This window comes from Rhipicephalus sanguineus, chromosome 3, assembly GCF_013339695.2.
Source record: "Rhipicephalus sanguineus isolate Rsan-2018 chromosome 3, BIME_Rsan_1.4, whole genome shotgun sequence".
In the NCBI taxonomy this organism is placed as follows: domain Eukaryota; kingdom Metazoa; phylum Arthropoda; class Arachnida; order Ixodida; family Ixodidae; genus Rhipicephalus; species Rhipicephalus sanguineus.
Window position 1 is genome coordinate 218549483 of NC_051178.1, and position 13265 is coordinate 218562747.

Genomic DNA, 13265 nt, shown 5'->3' on the forward strand with positions numbered 1-13265 from the left:
CATTTCACCATGTAAATAAGTGCCAGTAAACCTGTTTGTTTTCGTTTTCCCAACTTTCGAGCATCACTTCCTCAACACGGAGACTCAACCACGCTATCAAATGGAGTCCGGGTACGACGTAACCCTAACGTCGCAACAACTGATTGCAGTGGTGGGACGGAGCTAAACCCGGGTCACAACAATAGCAATATTTTGCGACAATATTAACACCATCTTGTGCTTTCGTCGGTGCCATCCTTTGTTTCATGGATGTAAAGGACTGTCGGCAGCGTTTTCTTGTTCCTGGCGTCTATTGAGTAAAGTAGAGCCTTGTATCCATGGCACACACCCACGTTGTTGGATTGACCAAGAACCGGGCAGTTTTCATGAAAAGTCTTGAATTATGTTAGTTTATATGTCTGATAAATAGATGAAAGGAATGATTTTTTTTGAAATATATAAAACAGACCAACAGCAAATGCTGATATATAAAAAACGAAGCGGATCAATTGAACCGACAATTAAAGGACTTTGGAAAACCATGACTTCAGGAGTCAAGATTGATTCTATAGACTTAATCTCTTCGAACCTGTAATAAACTCCTGCAAGGCACCGGCAACCTTCCCGTCACTGTATCCAAAGGACAAAGCCTCCAAAGAAAGCACATTTGGTGCATTTAAATCTAATCTGAGGAGTCGGAAGACGGCACCTAAAGTAATTTTGCGCAATGTGGAGTATCTTTTACAAGAAATGAGATAATGCTGTGTTGTCTCATGGACTCCGCGAAACCAACAATTAGGGGAAGCTGCCAGGCCAGCACTGTGTAAATAAAAATTGAGATATGGAGTTTGACAACTAATCTAGTGTCTGCGACTTCAATTGCTCGTGTTTGACATATTGTACGATTCCAATAAGGATTAAAGTGCTGAAGTTCTAACGTGGTCGCTATGGACGGCACCGAAAATTCTTCTAACATCATTTTGATCCTTAACTTAACACCTATAATGAATTTAATGTCCGTAAAAAATAATAACCGGGCAATTCGAAGATGATTTAGCTAGCGTATCCGCCATTTCATTACGAAAAGTCTCTCATGTCCTGGAACCCAAACCAATTTAATCAAATGTATATGCGGTGGAATTAATGATTTGAAAGCACTCAAAACTCGAGTCCTCATTTGCAGTGAGAGAGGAACATATCGATAGCGAATCGATCAATATTACTGAAGAACTAGTTATTGTTGTTGTTGTTAATTTGCGGAGGGCAAGTATCGCCCCTAAAAATTCTGCTACAAAAAATGGGCACAAAATCAGGAAGGCTAAGAGAAAGCGACCAATCAGACTAGGAGAGAAAATTCCAATTCCACATTTTTCTTCATTTTGCGAAGCATCGGTCGCAATGACTGTTTTTGTTGGCAAATGTGCCAGGTAATCACTTGCGACATTAGTTTTGCGTTCTCTGGAAAAAGTTCGGTAAAATATATGTTATTTATTTATACATACTGTCAATCCCAGAGAGATCATAACACCATATTAAGTTTGCGTGGCTATCAAGTCGCTTTCTACTAGTTTTGAGAAACTGGTAATGGAGGGGGACAGGTTATTCCATTCTCTGATCACAAGCGGGAAGAACGAGAATTTGAAAGCATCTGTGTGAAATCTGTAAGGGACAAGGGCACGAGAGTATTTGTGGCGTGTAGTTCTAGCTGCGGATAGCTTTATGTAGCGGGACTTGTCTATGTTTACGTAACTGTGTAACAGTTGGTAGATTAGCTTTAAGTGTGCCAATATGCCCGCTTTTTTATGGTTAGTAGTCCAGCCTTCTTAAGCAATTCCGTAGGCGAATCTGTTAGGTTAAATGTGTTTAAAATGAGCCTAAGCGCTTTTCGCTGAACGCCTTCGAGCTTGCTGGTTAGTTTTTTTACGTACGGGAACCAGGCATTGTTTGCGTACTCCAGGATGGGTCGAATAAGTGTGATATAGGTTATTAACTTTGTGTGTGGTGGTGCTTGCTGTAATCGCCTTTTTATAAATAAGTCTTTTTAGAGCAGATGATGTGATGCAATGATTATGAGCGTCCTAACGTAGGTCATGTGGCAGAATGACCCCTAGATACTTATGTTTGGTGACTTTAGAAAGGGTAGCTGAATTGATGACGTAATTGAATTCGGGTGAATGCTTTTTTTCTAGTTATGGATAAGAGCGCGGACTTTTTTTTAGTTGATGTTCATTTGCCAATCACAGCACCAAGCTAAAACCTCTTTTAAGGCCGTATTTAAGGCGATATGGTCATCGTGTGAGTTGATTTTTTTGTACAGGATGCAGTCATCTGCAAATAACCTGCATACAGCATTAACAGATGGAGGCGGATCGCTGAAAAAAAAAACTAAGAATAATACCGGCGCCAAAACGCTGCCTTGCAGTACGCCAGAGGTCACCGGTACGATTGAAGATTGGACATGGTTTATTTCCATGAACTGTGACCTGTCTGTGAGGAAGTTAGTAATCGAGTCAAGAATTTGGCCGAGAGTAAATTGGAGTTTCAAGATGAGTTTCCTATGTGAGACCCGATCAAATGCCTTCGAGAAATCCAGCAGAACAAGATCAATTTGTTTTTGATGATCGATTCTTAATGAGGCGTCACTGACCATTTCAATGAGTTGTGTTACTGTAGAAATGCCCTGGCGGAAGCCGTGTTGAAAAGGGGATAGTATTTTGTGTTCTTCAAGGTGTTCCGTCATCTGCTTTAAGGTTGTGTGTTCGAGCAGTTTACCAACCGTACATGGTAATGAGATGGGTCGATAACTGGAAGGTTCCTTTTTATTTGCGGACTTATGTATAGGAATCACTTTTGCTATTTTCCAATCCTATGGCAGGGTACGCAACGACAATGATCGGTTAAAAAGCAGGCACAGGTATTATGATATCCACTCGGCATATTTTTTTAAAACCGTTAGCTATGGGTGTGTTGCCCGGTCCAAAACTTTTTTTGCCATCCAACTTCAATAGTAAGTTAAATACTCCCGCTTCTGATACGAATAGTCGCTTAATAGGTTTCTCGTCTCTAATTCCTACGAGAGGCTGTTTTTCATCATCAATTGTAAAAAAGTTATCGGAAATAGCAATTTAATGCGTTTGCGGAATAGGCATTTTCCTCAGGCGTTTCTTGGGGTATTTTACGGACCTTGGGATTCATGTATTGCCAAAATTTTGTTAAAGACTGATTGAGTGAGTTGTTGCTATTACTGAGTGAAGACACGTCGCTAATTTGAATATTTAGATTGTCAAGAAGGTTCTGTATATGCAGAATTTGAAGAGTATGAAATCTCAGCCAGTATGCTCCAAAGAACTACTCGGGTCGGGAAAAAAAAAAACTGTTTCTGAACACCTTACAGGGGATTCATAAAGCCTTAAAAATGATTGTACCGCTAACAATCTGAAAAGGGTAGGAAGTTATGGGCGCCTTGCTTTCAGGTACAAAACTTGCTACACGTTTGAGAAGACTTTAACATAGTCTCAAGGATTGCCTCTCGAGGATAACAAGAGGATGAAGCTTATAAGCAGAAGCCCCAGCGAGCGTATAATGTGTATCCAAATCCAAGAACTGGCCGAATGTACATGCAGTGTATTGACAAAAGCATTTTTCTTCGCATACCAAATCGACTATGACTAATCTTCCATAACAACCCAACCGGCCGAAGACCCTTTGCTGCGACGTCTTCAATGTGAGCCTTCCAAGACATAGATCGGTCGCATAGCACACCAAGGTATTTTATCTGCTCCACTTGCGGAATATTCTCTAGGTAAAACAAAGCGAAATGTCAGTGGGGTCCTTCAAAGGAAGTGTAAGTACAGAGCATTTGCTGACATTTAAACGCAGATGTATGTCATCAAGCCAACCTTCCAGAGCTGAAAAGTATGACTAATAATTCGTATAGATTGAGAATACTATCTGCAGATTGAAGGCCTCCAAAATATGCTCTTCTTCTTAGCTGCTTTTCTGTCACGCCGTTTATGATCGCTTGTTCTTTTAGGAGAAGATCAATGCCCAATAACTTCATTTCCGTTGTCTCCCATTTGAAATATACCGTCTCGGAGCGAGAGAAGGATATGATATTGTAGCGCATTTTTGTGGGAGACTGTTTTAGATGCGAAGTATCTTATGGCCGAGTTCAATCCGTTGGTGGTGGGCGGCGTGACCACCCTTACTGCGCATGCGCATACCCTCTCCACACACCTCCTCACCATTCCTCCTGTCCTCTTCCCCTTTCCCATTTCCCCCTCTCCACTACCCCTCTCCACGCTTCCTCTGAAACGCGGGCTAGACATGTCGAAATTCTCTCGTGCGCAACGCCGAGATGAGCGCCAGCGCATGCGCGTCCCCTCTCCCTCTCTCTGCTCTCCTACGCGTTCCCCGCTCGCCCTGTGAGAATTAACGGCCAGGCTAGAGGGAAGGCAAGACGTGCGTAACGTTCCTCTTCGCGTTTCACGACGCGAGCTGGGTAGCATGCCCAACGAACGCCAACGGAACGCGATCGTGCAAGTGCTCCGGCTTCGCATCGCCTCATGGTCCCCTTTAGCGGGAAATGGTGTAATTTCCTTAACGCTCTCTCATTTAAATTACAAACGTCTGTTCTTGCCGTTCATGGGTAGATGTAAACTGTCAATCACCTGTGGCGCATACCCGTACACCGTGGCCCGTGGTAAACGGGTATGTGCCACACGTGTCTGGCGGAGAGTGTTTGACGACGTACGCGACAGGATTTTCACGTTATTCATGTCATGATCCGACAGTCATATTCGTCAAATGCTCTTACCCTCCCATGCCTATTTTGGTCTACACCAAGTTAAGGAGGCGATCATGAGAGCACCCAGACGTAGGCGGCTAGATAGATAGATAGATAGATAGATAGATAGATAGATAGATAGATAGATAGATAGATAGATAGATAGATAGATAGATAGATAGATAGATAGATAGATAGATAGATAGATAGATAGAAAAGCTGAAAGTGCCAAAGGTTCGCCAGGAAATACTTCGCATTTAATAATTCATGCAGCTGCACTCAGCCTGTAAGCTGTAGGAAGTGATTCGCCAGCCTTTCAGTGACGCTCGCGTTCACAGTCAAGTGAGCGCTGGCGCCCAAACGGGCAGGCTACTCGGCTTATATAGAAGGAAAGGAAACCTTCATTTGTGATGCAATACTAACACACCTCTCCTCCTGACCGCACTTCTGTTTCCCACCCCCTTTCTATACAGAGCTATGTTATGCTCTATCCTCCTCCTCACTTTCCTTTCCTCCTCGCTGTACCGTACTGTACATGACTATGCAATGATTTACCCTCCTCCTCTACCTCGCCCTCACATCACTCCTCCTCACCCTCACTTCTGTTTCTCACGCCTTGCTGTACTGTATTACACGTAGCTAGGCTATGCTGTGTACCCTGTACTATGCTATACAGGGTTTTGCTTGCGTGACGTCATAAATGGCATGCTTTACTCTCTCGCCTCCTGCTTTCCTTTCTCCCCACCCTCACATCGCTCCCCTCCCCCTCACTTCCCTTACCCATTCGCTTGCTATACATGGCTATGCTATACATGATGTTGCCTGCGTGACGCCAATCGACGTGAGACGACGATGACAGCATACGATAACAGCATACGACTGCCCAGGCCCCTAAAATGCTCCGTACTTAATGCAATCCTTCAGGATGCAATCATAGCCGTCTCCCGAATTAACACCCCCACTACCTACGGCATACGGCTTATAAAAAGGAAAATCCACGGCACACTGCGGCACGTATCATATTCCGCATTTTCTCAACGTGCATACTTTTGTTAGAGTGCACTAGAATATTTTGAGTGGCGCAACCGGCGGCCGCGGAGCGGCCCATTTCGTGTAGAAAGTAGCGACGGTGCTGCAGTCAACTGCTCTCGAAAGCGTCCCCCGGCATCGCAGGTGGCTGCTTGCCGGTGCGTTTCAGAGGCGGCGAGAGAGAGCAAAGAGAATGTAGAAGTCAACGCTCCATCGCAACTGAACCACATTAACGTGCCAGCTACAACTAACATGTGCCGTGCGAGCCCCTGGCAGACTCGAGGTTTTTTTTTTTAGGAGCGAAGCTCCTTAGGCCCGCACCCCGCCGTCGCCATCGAAGCTGCCTGCAACACAGATGCGTCGCTGTTGCAAAAAGACAATAAAACGGCGCGCGTGGGAAGAAAAATAGATAAATAAATAAACAAGGCGCGCGCGGCGTTCGGCGCGCGTTGCGCAAGAAAACAAGGCGCGCGGCGCAAATAAACAAGACGTACATAGTCGTTTGCGTTCCATTTGTAAGGAGCGTGGCTCATCGGTTGTATTCGTACACAGAACAACTGCTAAATAATTTTTTTTTTTTACGACGCGCAGAGTGATTGCTGTCGTGCTGTAGTGAAACGCGACAATATTGTAGTTCTAGAAAACGCTTTTGTTAACCTGCCGTTTCTTGAAATTTGCCCTAAGCATTTCTTCAACTTGGACGCAACGAATGCAGCGTTAAGCTCAGGGAATTCACGCACTGCTCACGACGTCAATGGAACTGCGAATTTGTGCACGTCCTCAACGGAGGCGGTTTGCTCAGAAGCAAAGCCGACGACCGCACCCCCCTTTCACTTTACATTTCACCGCCTTCGTTCGCAGTAGCGACTGTTGAACATTCGTCGGGCGACGACGCATTGCCCTGCTCCATGCGACGTCGTTTCCTTTCACTGTGGTCGTCAGAGGCAAGCTGACGCTGTTTTGTCCGAGGCCGCGTAGCCGGTGTTTCTTTGGAGAGATGTGACGGTGCATTCGCTAAAATTTTCGGCACCGCGTCAAATCGAATAGATAGCTTTTCTCTCGGCACTCGAACTTCCGCTCCGGTAATTACATGCACGTAGTCTCTCTCGATGCAGTGAGGCTCAAAGTGATATTCACACACAGCGCTATCGGCACCGATGGACATCTCAAGTCGTCACAAGTTTCTTTCCTGCGCAAGTTCTCGCTTTTTATCATTGGGAGTAGGTTGTCTTGATGCGCGCTTTCTCCGCACATCGACACGCACAAAATTGGAGCTTTAAAAAGCGTTCTCTTGCGGCCTTGGTTCATGCGGGCGTACACAGTTTACACGCGGGCGCGTAGCAGTAATTTAAACGCTCTTCTCTTGTTTTCTTTTTGCATTTAGGACACTGATGCACGGCGCAACTCGCAGACTCGAATGCAAACGAGTCGGAGCATGCCAACTTTCCTCGGCGCGGCCGGGCAAGAGGGGAGACGCGCGCGTTCCTTCATTTGCGTCTGTCGCGTCTCCGGCCATGTTCAAGATTATGCGACGCCAGCGCCGCCGCTATTTTCTTCAAAAGAGTGGACACCGGTTTGCAAGGTGCGCCGGCTTCGGTTGCACCATTCAAAATATTCTAGTACACTCTACTTTTGTAGCTGCTCTGACTGACGAGATCGGCTCACATTGCATTTTCTAGGAGGAATTCATTCTAAAAAGACAGGGCGTGCAAACAAGGACACAAGAAAGAAGTCAGGACACCACAAACGCCGACTACCAACTGAAGAGACGCACAACGGCTGAAAAGAAAGAATGCACGAAAACTTATCTGCGCATGCCCATGCAACAGGCGAACCTATCAATCCGGCACGCGTGGCGGTCTACGTGGAAGATAACTGTTAAGGCATTTGATTTCATCTTTATGCAAGTTAATCGACGGTTGGCTCACGCATGCACTACCACTATTCTCGATATGCCATGCTTCAATCATCAGGCGCGTTTCTTCATTTCTATGACGGTACAACACTGCGCATTCATCGAATTTTGGCGTGCACTTACAATCTCGACAATGCATAGATAGATTAGAAGGTGAGCCTCCTGTTAGCGATCTCTTATGTTCCAACAATCTCTGGTTAATGCATCGGCCCGTTTGTCCTACGTAGAAGCGGCCGCAGCTGAAAGGGACCTTATACACCACACTCGTACGGCAATCAGTGAATTTGTTGGTGTGTTTTACGAAACAAATATCGGTCCGCTTCTTTTCTTTTACTGGCTCAATCTTCCTCTGCACAGCGGCACAAATCTTACCTAGCTTATTGGCAGCCGTGAAAACAGCATTAACGCCGTATCTACTTCCTACTTTCTTTAGCCTGTGAGATACGCAATGAATGTACGGTATACCTACGACACGTTTCTTCCTATCGCTTTCTGCAACCATGCTCGGACTTAACACAATAGACTTCTTTAAACGTTCAGCGACCGTGGCCACTGCATCACGAGGATACCCTGCATCTAAAAGACGCGTAACCTGTGCGTTAATGCTATCACTCATTTTGTGCTCACACGACTTGGTGAGGGCTGATTTAAGGCAAGACATGGCGATGCCGTTTTTTACAACCTTCGAATGCTTCGACGAAAAATTTAACAGCGGTTTCGAAGATCTAGGAGAATACTGCCAGCACACGTGGTTCTTCTGGAACGTTAAGGAAATGTCTAGAAATTGGATATTATTATTCTGAGGCACCTCTTTAGTAAAGCTGAGCCCACCTCAATTTAATTCAAATTTTTCGCTCACGGAAGTTACCACGTTTTCAAAGTCCTCACCACTACAAAAGATCAAGTAATCGTCCACATAACGAAAAACCTTAATAACCGAATTACCTAAGGCGCCTTCCAAAAGATTGTCAATCTTGCTAAGGTATAAATCACTAAGAACCGGAGCAACCTTAGAACCAATACATATCCCTGATTTCTGCACATAAACGCCTTCCTTCCAACCTACCAGCGTCGACTTTAAATACATGGAAAGGATTTCTAGAAATGCCCCGGTAGAAACACCACATTTATCGGTGAAAACCGTCAGGTGCGCTTGTTCGTTAATACATTCATTAACACAATTTAACAAGTCCTCATGCGGCAAAGAATAATACAGGTCTTCAATATCCATACTAAAAGCTTTACAACAGCCGGGGTTCTCCTCTGAGAGGAACTGAACTAGCGCCTGAGAATTACGCATACGAACAGGGTCTGAAAAACTCAAAGAGGTTAAGCAGTTCTGCAAATAACTAGTTACAGCGACTTGCCAGGTGCCTTGCTCTGAAACGATTGCTCGAAAGGGGATCTCGTTCTTATGTGTTTTGGCTGAAAAAAACAATTCTAAAGTAAGTGATTTAGCCTTCTTGACATTACAAGCTATTCTCTCAAGATTATGTCTTAAGAAAAGGTCGACAGCACGTTGCCTAACTACCGATGGCTTAAGTTTTACCGTCCTAAAATTCTTTTCTATGGCTGTTTATGCTTTTTCTGAGAACAAACTGTCCGGCATAATTAGAAAATACCCTTCCTAATCTGAAATTACTGGCCCGAGTTTCTTCTCGACACAGTAATTAACCAAAGGCCGGATAGGATCAGAACAATTGAGATGCATATTAGAACCCTTGATGCTAGCAACGCAGTCTGAAATGCAGTGGGAACGCTCTTCTTCAGGAACAAGTCTAGTGATTGTACGCGGCAAACTTAAAACGTCTATTGGTTTCAGGTTCGCCTTAAAACAGTATTTAGGACCTAAGGCTAGGGTTTTGCAGTGACTATCATCTAAGGCAGCTCCTCCAAGGACTAGCAAGTTATTTCGCGGTGAAACAGTAGAAATAGTCTTCCTCTTACATGGTTGAAGTTCTCGAAGTTTTACCCTCCATATGAATTCCGCATGCTGGTTAGCTACCCTCATCCAGTCGGCGTACATCTGCTTCTGGCGGCGATCGTCACGCGAAGTCGAGCAACGGACCTTGAGGCATTCCTGGTAAAAGATCCGTTGCTCGACTTCACCTGACGATCGCCGCCAGAAGCAGATGTACGCCAACTGGATGAGGGTAGCTAACCAGCATGCGGAATTCATACGGAGGGTAAAACTTCGAGAACTTCAACCATGTAAGAGGAAGACTATTTCTACTGTTTCACCGCGAACTAACTTGCTAGTCCTTGGAGGAGCTGCCTTAGATGATAGTCACTGCAAAACCCTAGCCTTAGGTCCTAAATACTGTTTTAAGGCGAACCTGTTTTAAGGCCGCGTTTACTGTTTTAAGGCCGCGTACAATCACTAGACTTGTTCCTGAAGAAGAGCGTTCCCACCGCATTTCAGACTGCGTTGCTACATCAAAGGTTCTAATATGCATCTCAAGTGTTCTGATCCTATCCGGCCTTTGGTTAATTACTGTGTCGAGAAGAAACTCAGGCCGGTAATTTCAGATAAGGAAGGGTATTTTGTAATTATGCCGGACAGTTTCTTCTCAGAAAAAGCATTAGCAGCCATAGAAAAGAATTTTAGGACGGTAAAACTTAAGCCATCGGTAGTTAGGCAACGTGCTGTCGACCTTTTCTTAAGACATAATCTTGAGAGAATAGCTTGTAATGTCAAGAAGGCTAAATCACTTACTTTAGAATTGTTTTTTTCAGCCAAAACACATAAGAACGAGATCCCCTTTCGAGCAATCGTTTCAGAGCAAGGCACCTGGCAAGTCGCTGTATCTAGTTATTTGCAGAACTGCTTAACCTCTTTGAGTTTTGCAGATCCTTTTCGTATGCGTAATTCTCAGGCGCTAGTTCAGTTCCTCTCAGAGGAGAACCCTGGCTGTTGTAAAGCTTTTAGTATGGATATTGAAGACCTGTATTATTCTTTGCCGCATGAGGACTTGTTAAATTGTGTTAATGAATGTATTAACGAACAAGCGCACCTGACGGTTTTCACCGATAAATGTGGTGTTTCTACCGGGGCATTTCTAGAAATCCTTTCCATGTATTCAAAGTCGACGCTGGTAGGTTGGAAGGAAGGCGTTTATGTGCAGAAATCAGGGATATGTATTGGTTCTAAGGTTGCTCCGGTTCTTAGTGATTTATACCTTAGCAAGATTGACATTCTTTTGGAAGGCGCCTTAGGTAATTCGGTTATTAAGGTTTTTCGTTATGTGGACGATTACTTGATCTTTTGTAGTGGTGAGGACTTTGAAAACGTGGTAACTTCCGTGAGCGAAAAAATTGAATTAAATGGAGGTGGGCTGAGCTTTACTAAAGAGGTGCCTCAGAATAATAAAATGCAATTTCTTGACATTTCCTTAACGTTCCAGAAGAACCACGTGTGCTGGCAGTATTCTCCTAGATCTTCGAAACCGCTGTTAAATTTTTCGTCAAAGCACTCGAAGGTTGTAAAAAACGGCATCGCCATGTCTTGCCTTAAATCAGCCCTCACCAAGTCGTGTGAGCACAAAATGAGTGATAGCTTTAACGCACAGGTTACGCGTCTTTTAGATGCAGGGTATCCTCGTGATGCAGGGGCCACGGTCGCTGAACGTTTAAAGAAGTCTATTGTGTTAAGTCCGAGCATGGTTGCAGAAAGCGATAGGAAGAAACGTGTCGTAAGTATGCCGTACATTCATTGCGTATCTCACAGGCTAAAGAAAGTAGGAAGTAGATACGGCGTTAATGTTGTTTTCACGGCTGCCAATAAGCTAGGTAAGATTTGTGCCGCTGTGCAGAGGAAGATTGAGCCAGTAAAAGAAAAGAAGCGGACCGATATTTGTTTCGTAAAACACACCAACAAATTCACTGATTGCCGTACGAGTGTGGTGTATAAGGTCCCTTTCAGCTGCGGCCGCTTCTACGTAGGACAAACGGGCCGATGCATTAACCAGAGATTGTTGGAACATAAGAGATCGCTAACAGGAGGCTCACCTTCTAATCTATCTATGCATTGTCGAGATTGTAAGTGCACGCCAAATCTCGATGAATGCGCAGTGTTGTACCGTCATAGAAATGAAGAAACGCGCCTGATGATTGAAGCATGGCATATCGAGAATAGTGGTAGCGCATGCGTGAGCCAACCGTCGATTAACGTGCATAAAGATGAAATCAAATGCCTTAACAGTTATCTTCCACGTAGACCGCCACGCGTGCCGGATTGATAGGTTCGCCTGTTGCATGGGCATGCGCAGATAAGTTTTCGTGCCTTCTTTCTTTTCAGCCGTTGTGCGTCTCTTCAGTTGGTAGTCGGCGTTTGTGGTGTCCTGACTTCTTTCTTGTGTCCTTGTTTGCACGCCCTGTCTTTTTAGAATGAATACTTACCAACTAGCTCAGCTCTCTGTTATTCTAAGCTTCTAGGAGGAAGCTACACTCAGACTATCGACACGAGCGTCAAGTCGATAACGTACGTTTTTTCTCTGAAATGAACTTGAAGTGAATATCATCATGTTTCGACGTCCTCCTTGACTGGGCGAGGTGCCCAAATTGAGTCCTTTCATTTTCTGTTCCACGACAAAGCTCCATTGGGATTTTTCCTCGTTGCTGTGTTGGGCTGGATGGGCTCGCATAACTGGCTGACATCAATTAGCGCGAAGAATAAAATGCACAGATGTGTATTTTCAGGAGCAATTGTGGGGCCTTGTTTTCGTGCGTGCCTTGCCTTCTCTTATGATCTTGCAGGATGGATTCTTGGCAAGCTTTTTTCTTAGGTCACGTTTCTTTGCAGACGGCGTGGGAGGGAGCCCAGACGAGCCTGTACGCAGCCATGGATGATCGCTTCGAAAGGGAGACAGGCCTTTACTTGGACGAGTGTACGCGCGGCTTTCTGAGTCGCAGGGTGCTTAACAAGGAGTGTGTAGAGAGCACCTTCGCTCGAACCATCAGCCTCTGCCACCTAGACCCGATCCAAGTGGACAAGCTCTTCCAGGAATCTGCGTAGAATAATGGGCTAAGTGTGCGCAGCCTCGCCCGATTGGTTGATTACTTACAGGATGCCTACCTGATGTGCAGGATAATAAAATGTTGGCATACTGGCGACGTACCCCTATTTCTGTTAAAAAAAATAACTTACTTCCTGAACAAAAAATTCCGAAGGAGACCTTCGGAATTTTTCAGTTAACCTGCATGTTTCGGCCCCTGATTGGTTCACTATCGCCGTGACGATACGAAGGCTTGGTGGCGACGCACTAGAGACTGAAATGTCAGTATCAGACGAGGGTTCATCATGCCTCGTTGTCGAGCCTGCTTGGATGGCGTTGCGTACCCCTTCGGCCTACCACACAATCGGCCGAGTCAGGCGATCGTTTGTGCTCTATACAAGCAGCCTTCTTTGCTTCTTTGTTGCAATATGGCACCTCTGAGGGACTGACCGGGAATTCGACATATCGGTATTTAGGTTTGAACAAGGCAGAATGTATAAATAAATAGAAAACTAAAATGAAACGAAAACAAAAGCGGAAGCTCCTTCGTGACGTGAGACGA

At 44.9% G+C, this 13265-nt stretch overlaps 1 protein-coding gene across 1 annotated transcript in view; it reads left to right on the top strand.

Annotated features, from left to right (window-relative positions):
* The window catches only part of LOC119386307 (retinol dehydrogenase 12), a 282881-nt gene extending 269884 nt beyond the window's left edge, over positions 1-12997 (top strand). Inside the window, exon 6 of the mRNA XM_049414301.1 lies at positions 12511-12997. Coding sequence (XP_049270258.1) covers positions 12511-12723 — 213 coding nt within the window. The 3' untranslated portion in view covers positions 12724-12997. The remainder of the gene's footprint in view (positions 1-12510) is intronic.
* Positions 12998-13265: the final 268 nt, after the last annotated feature.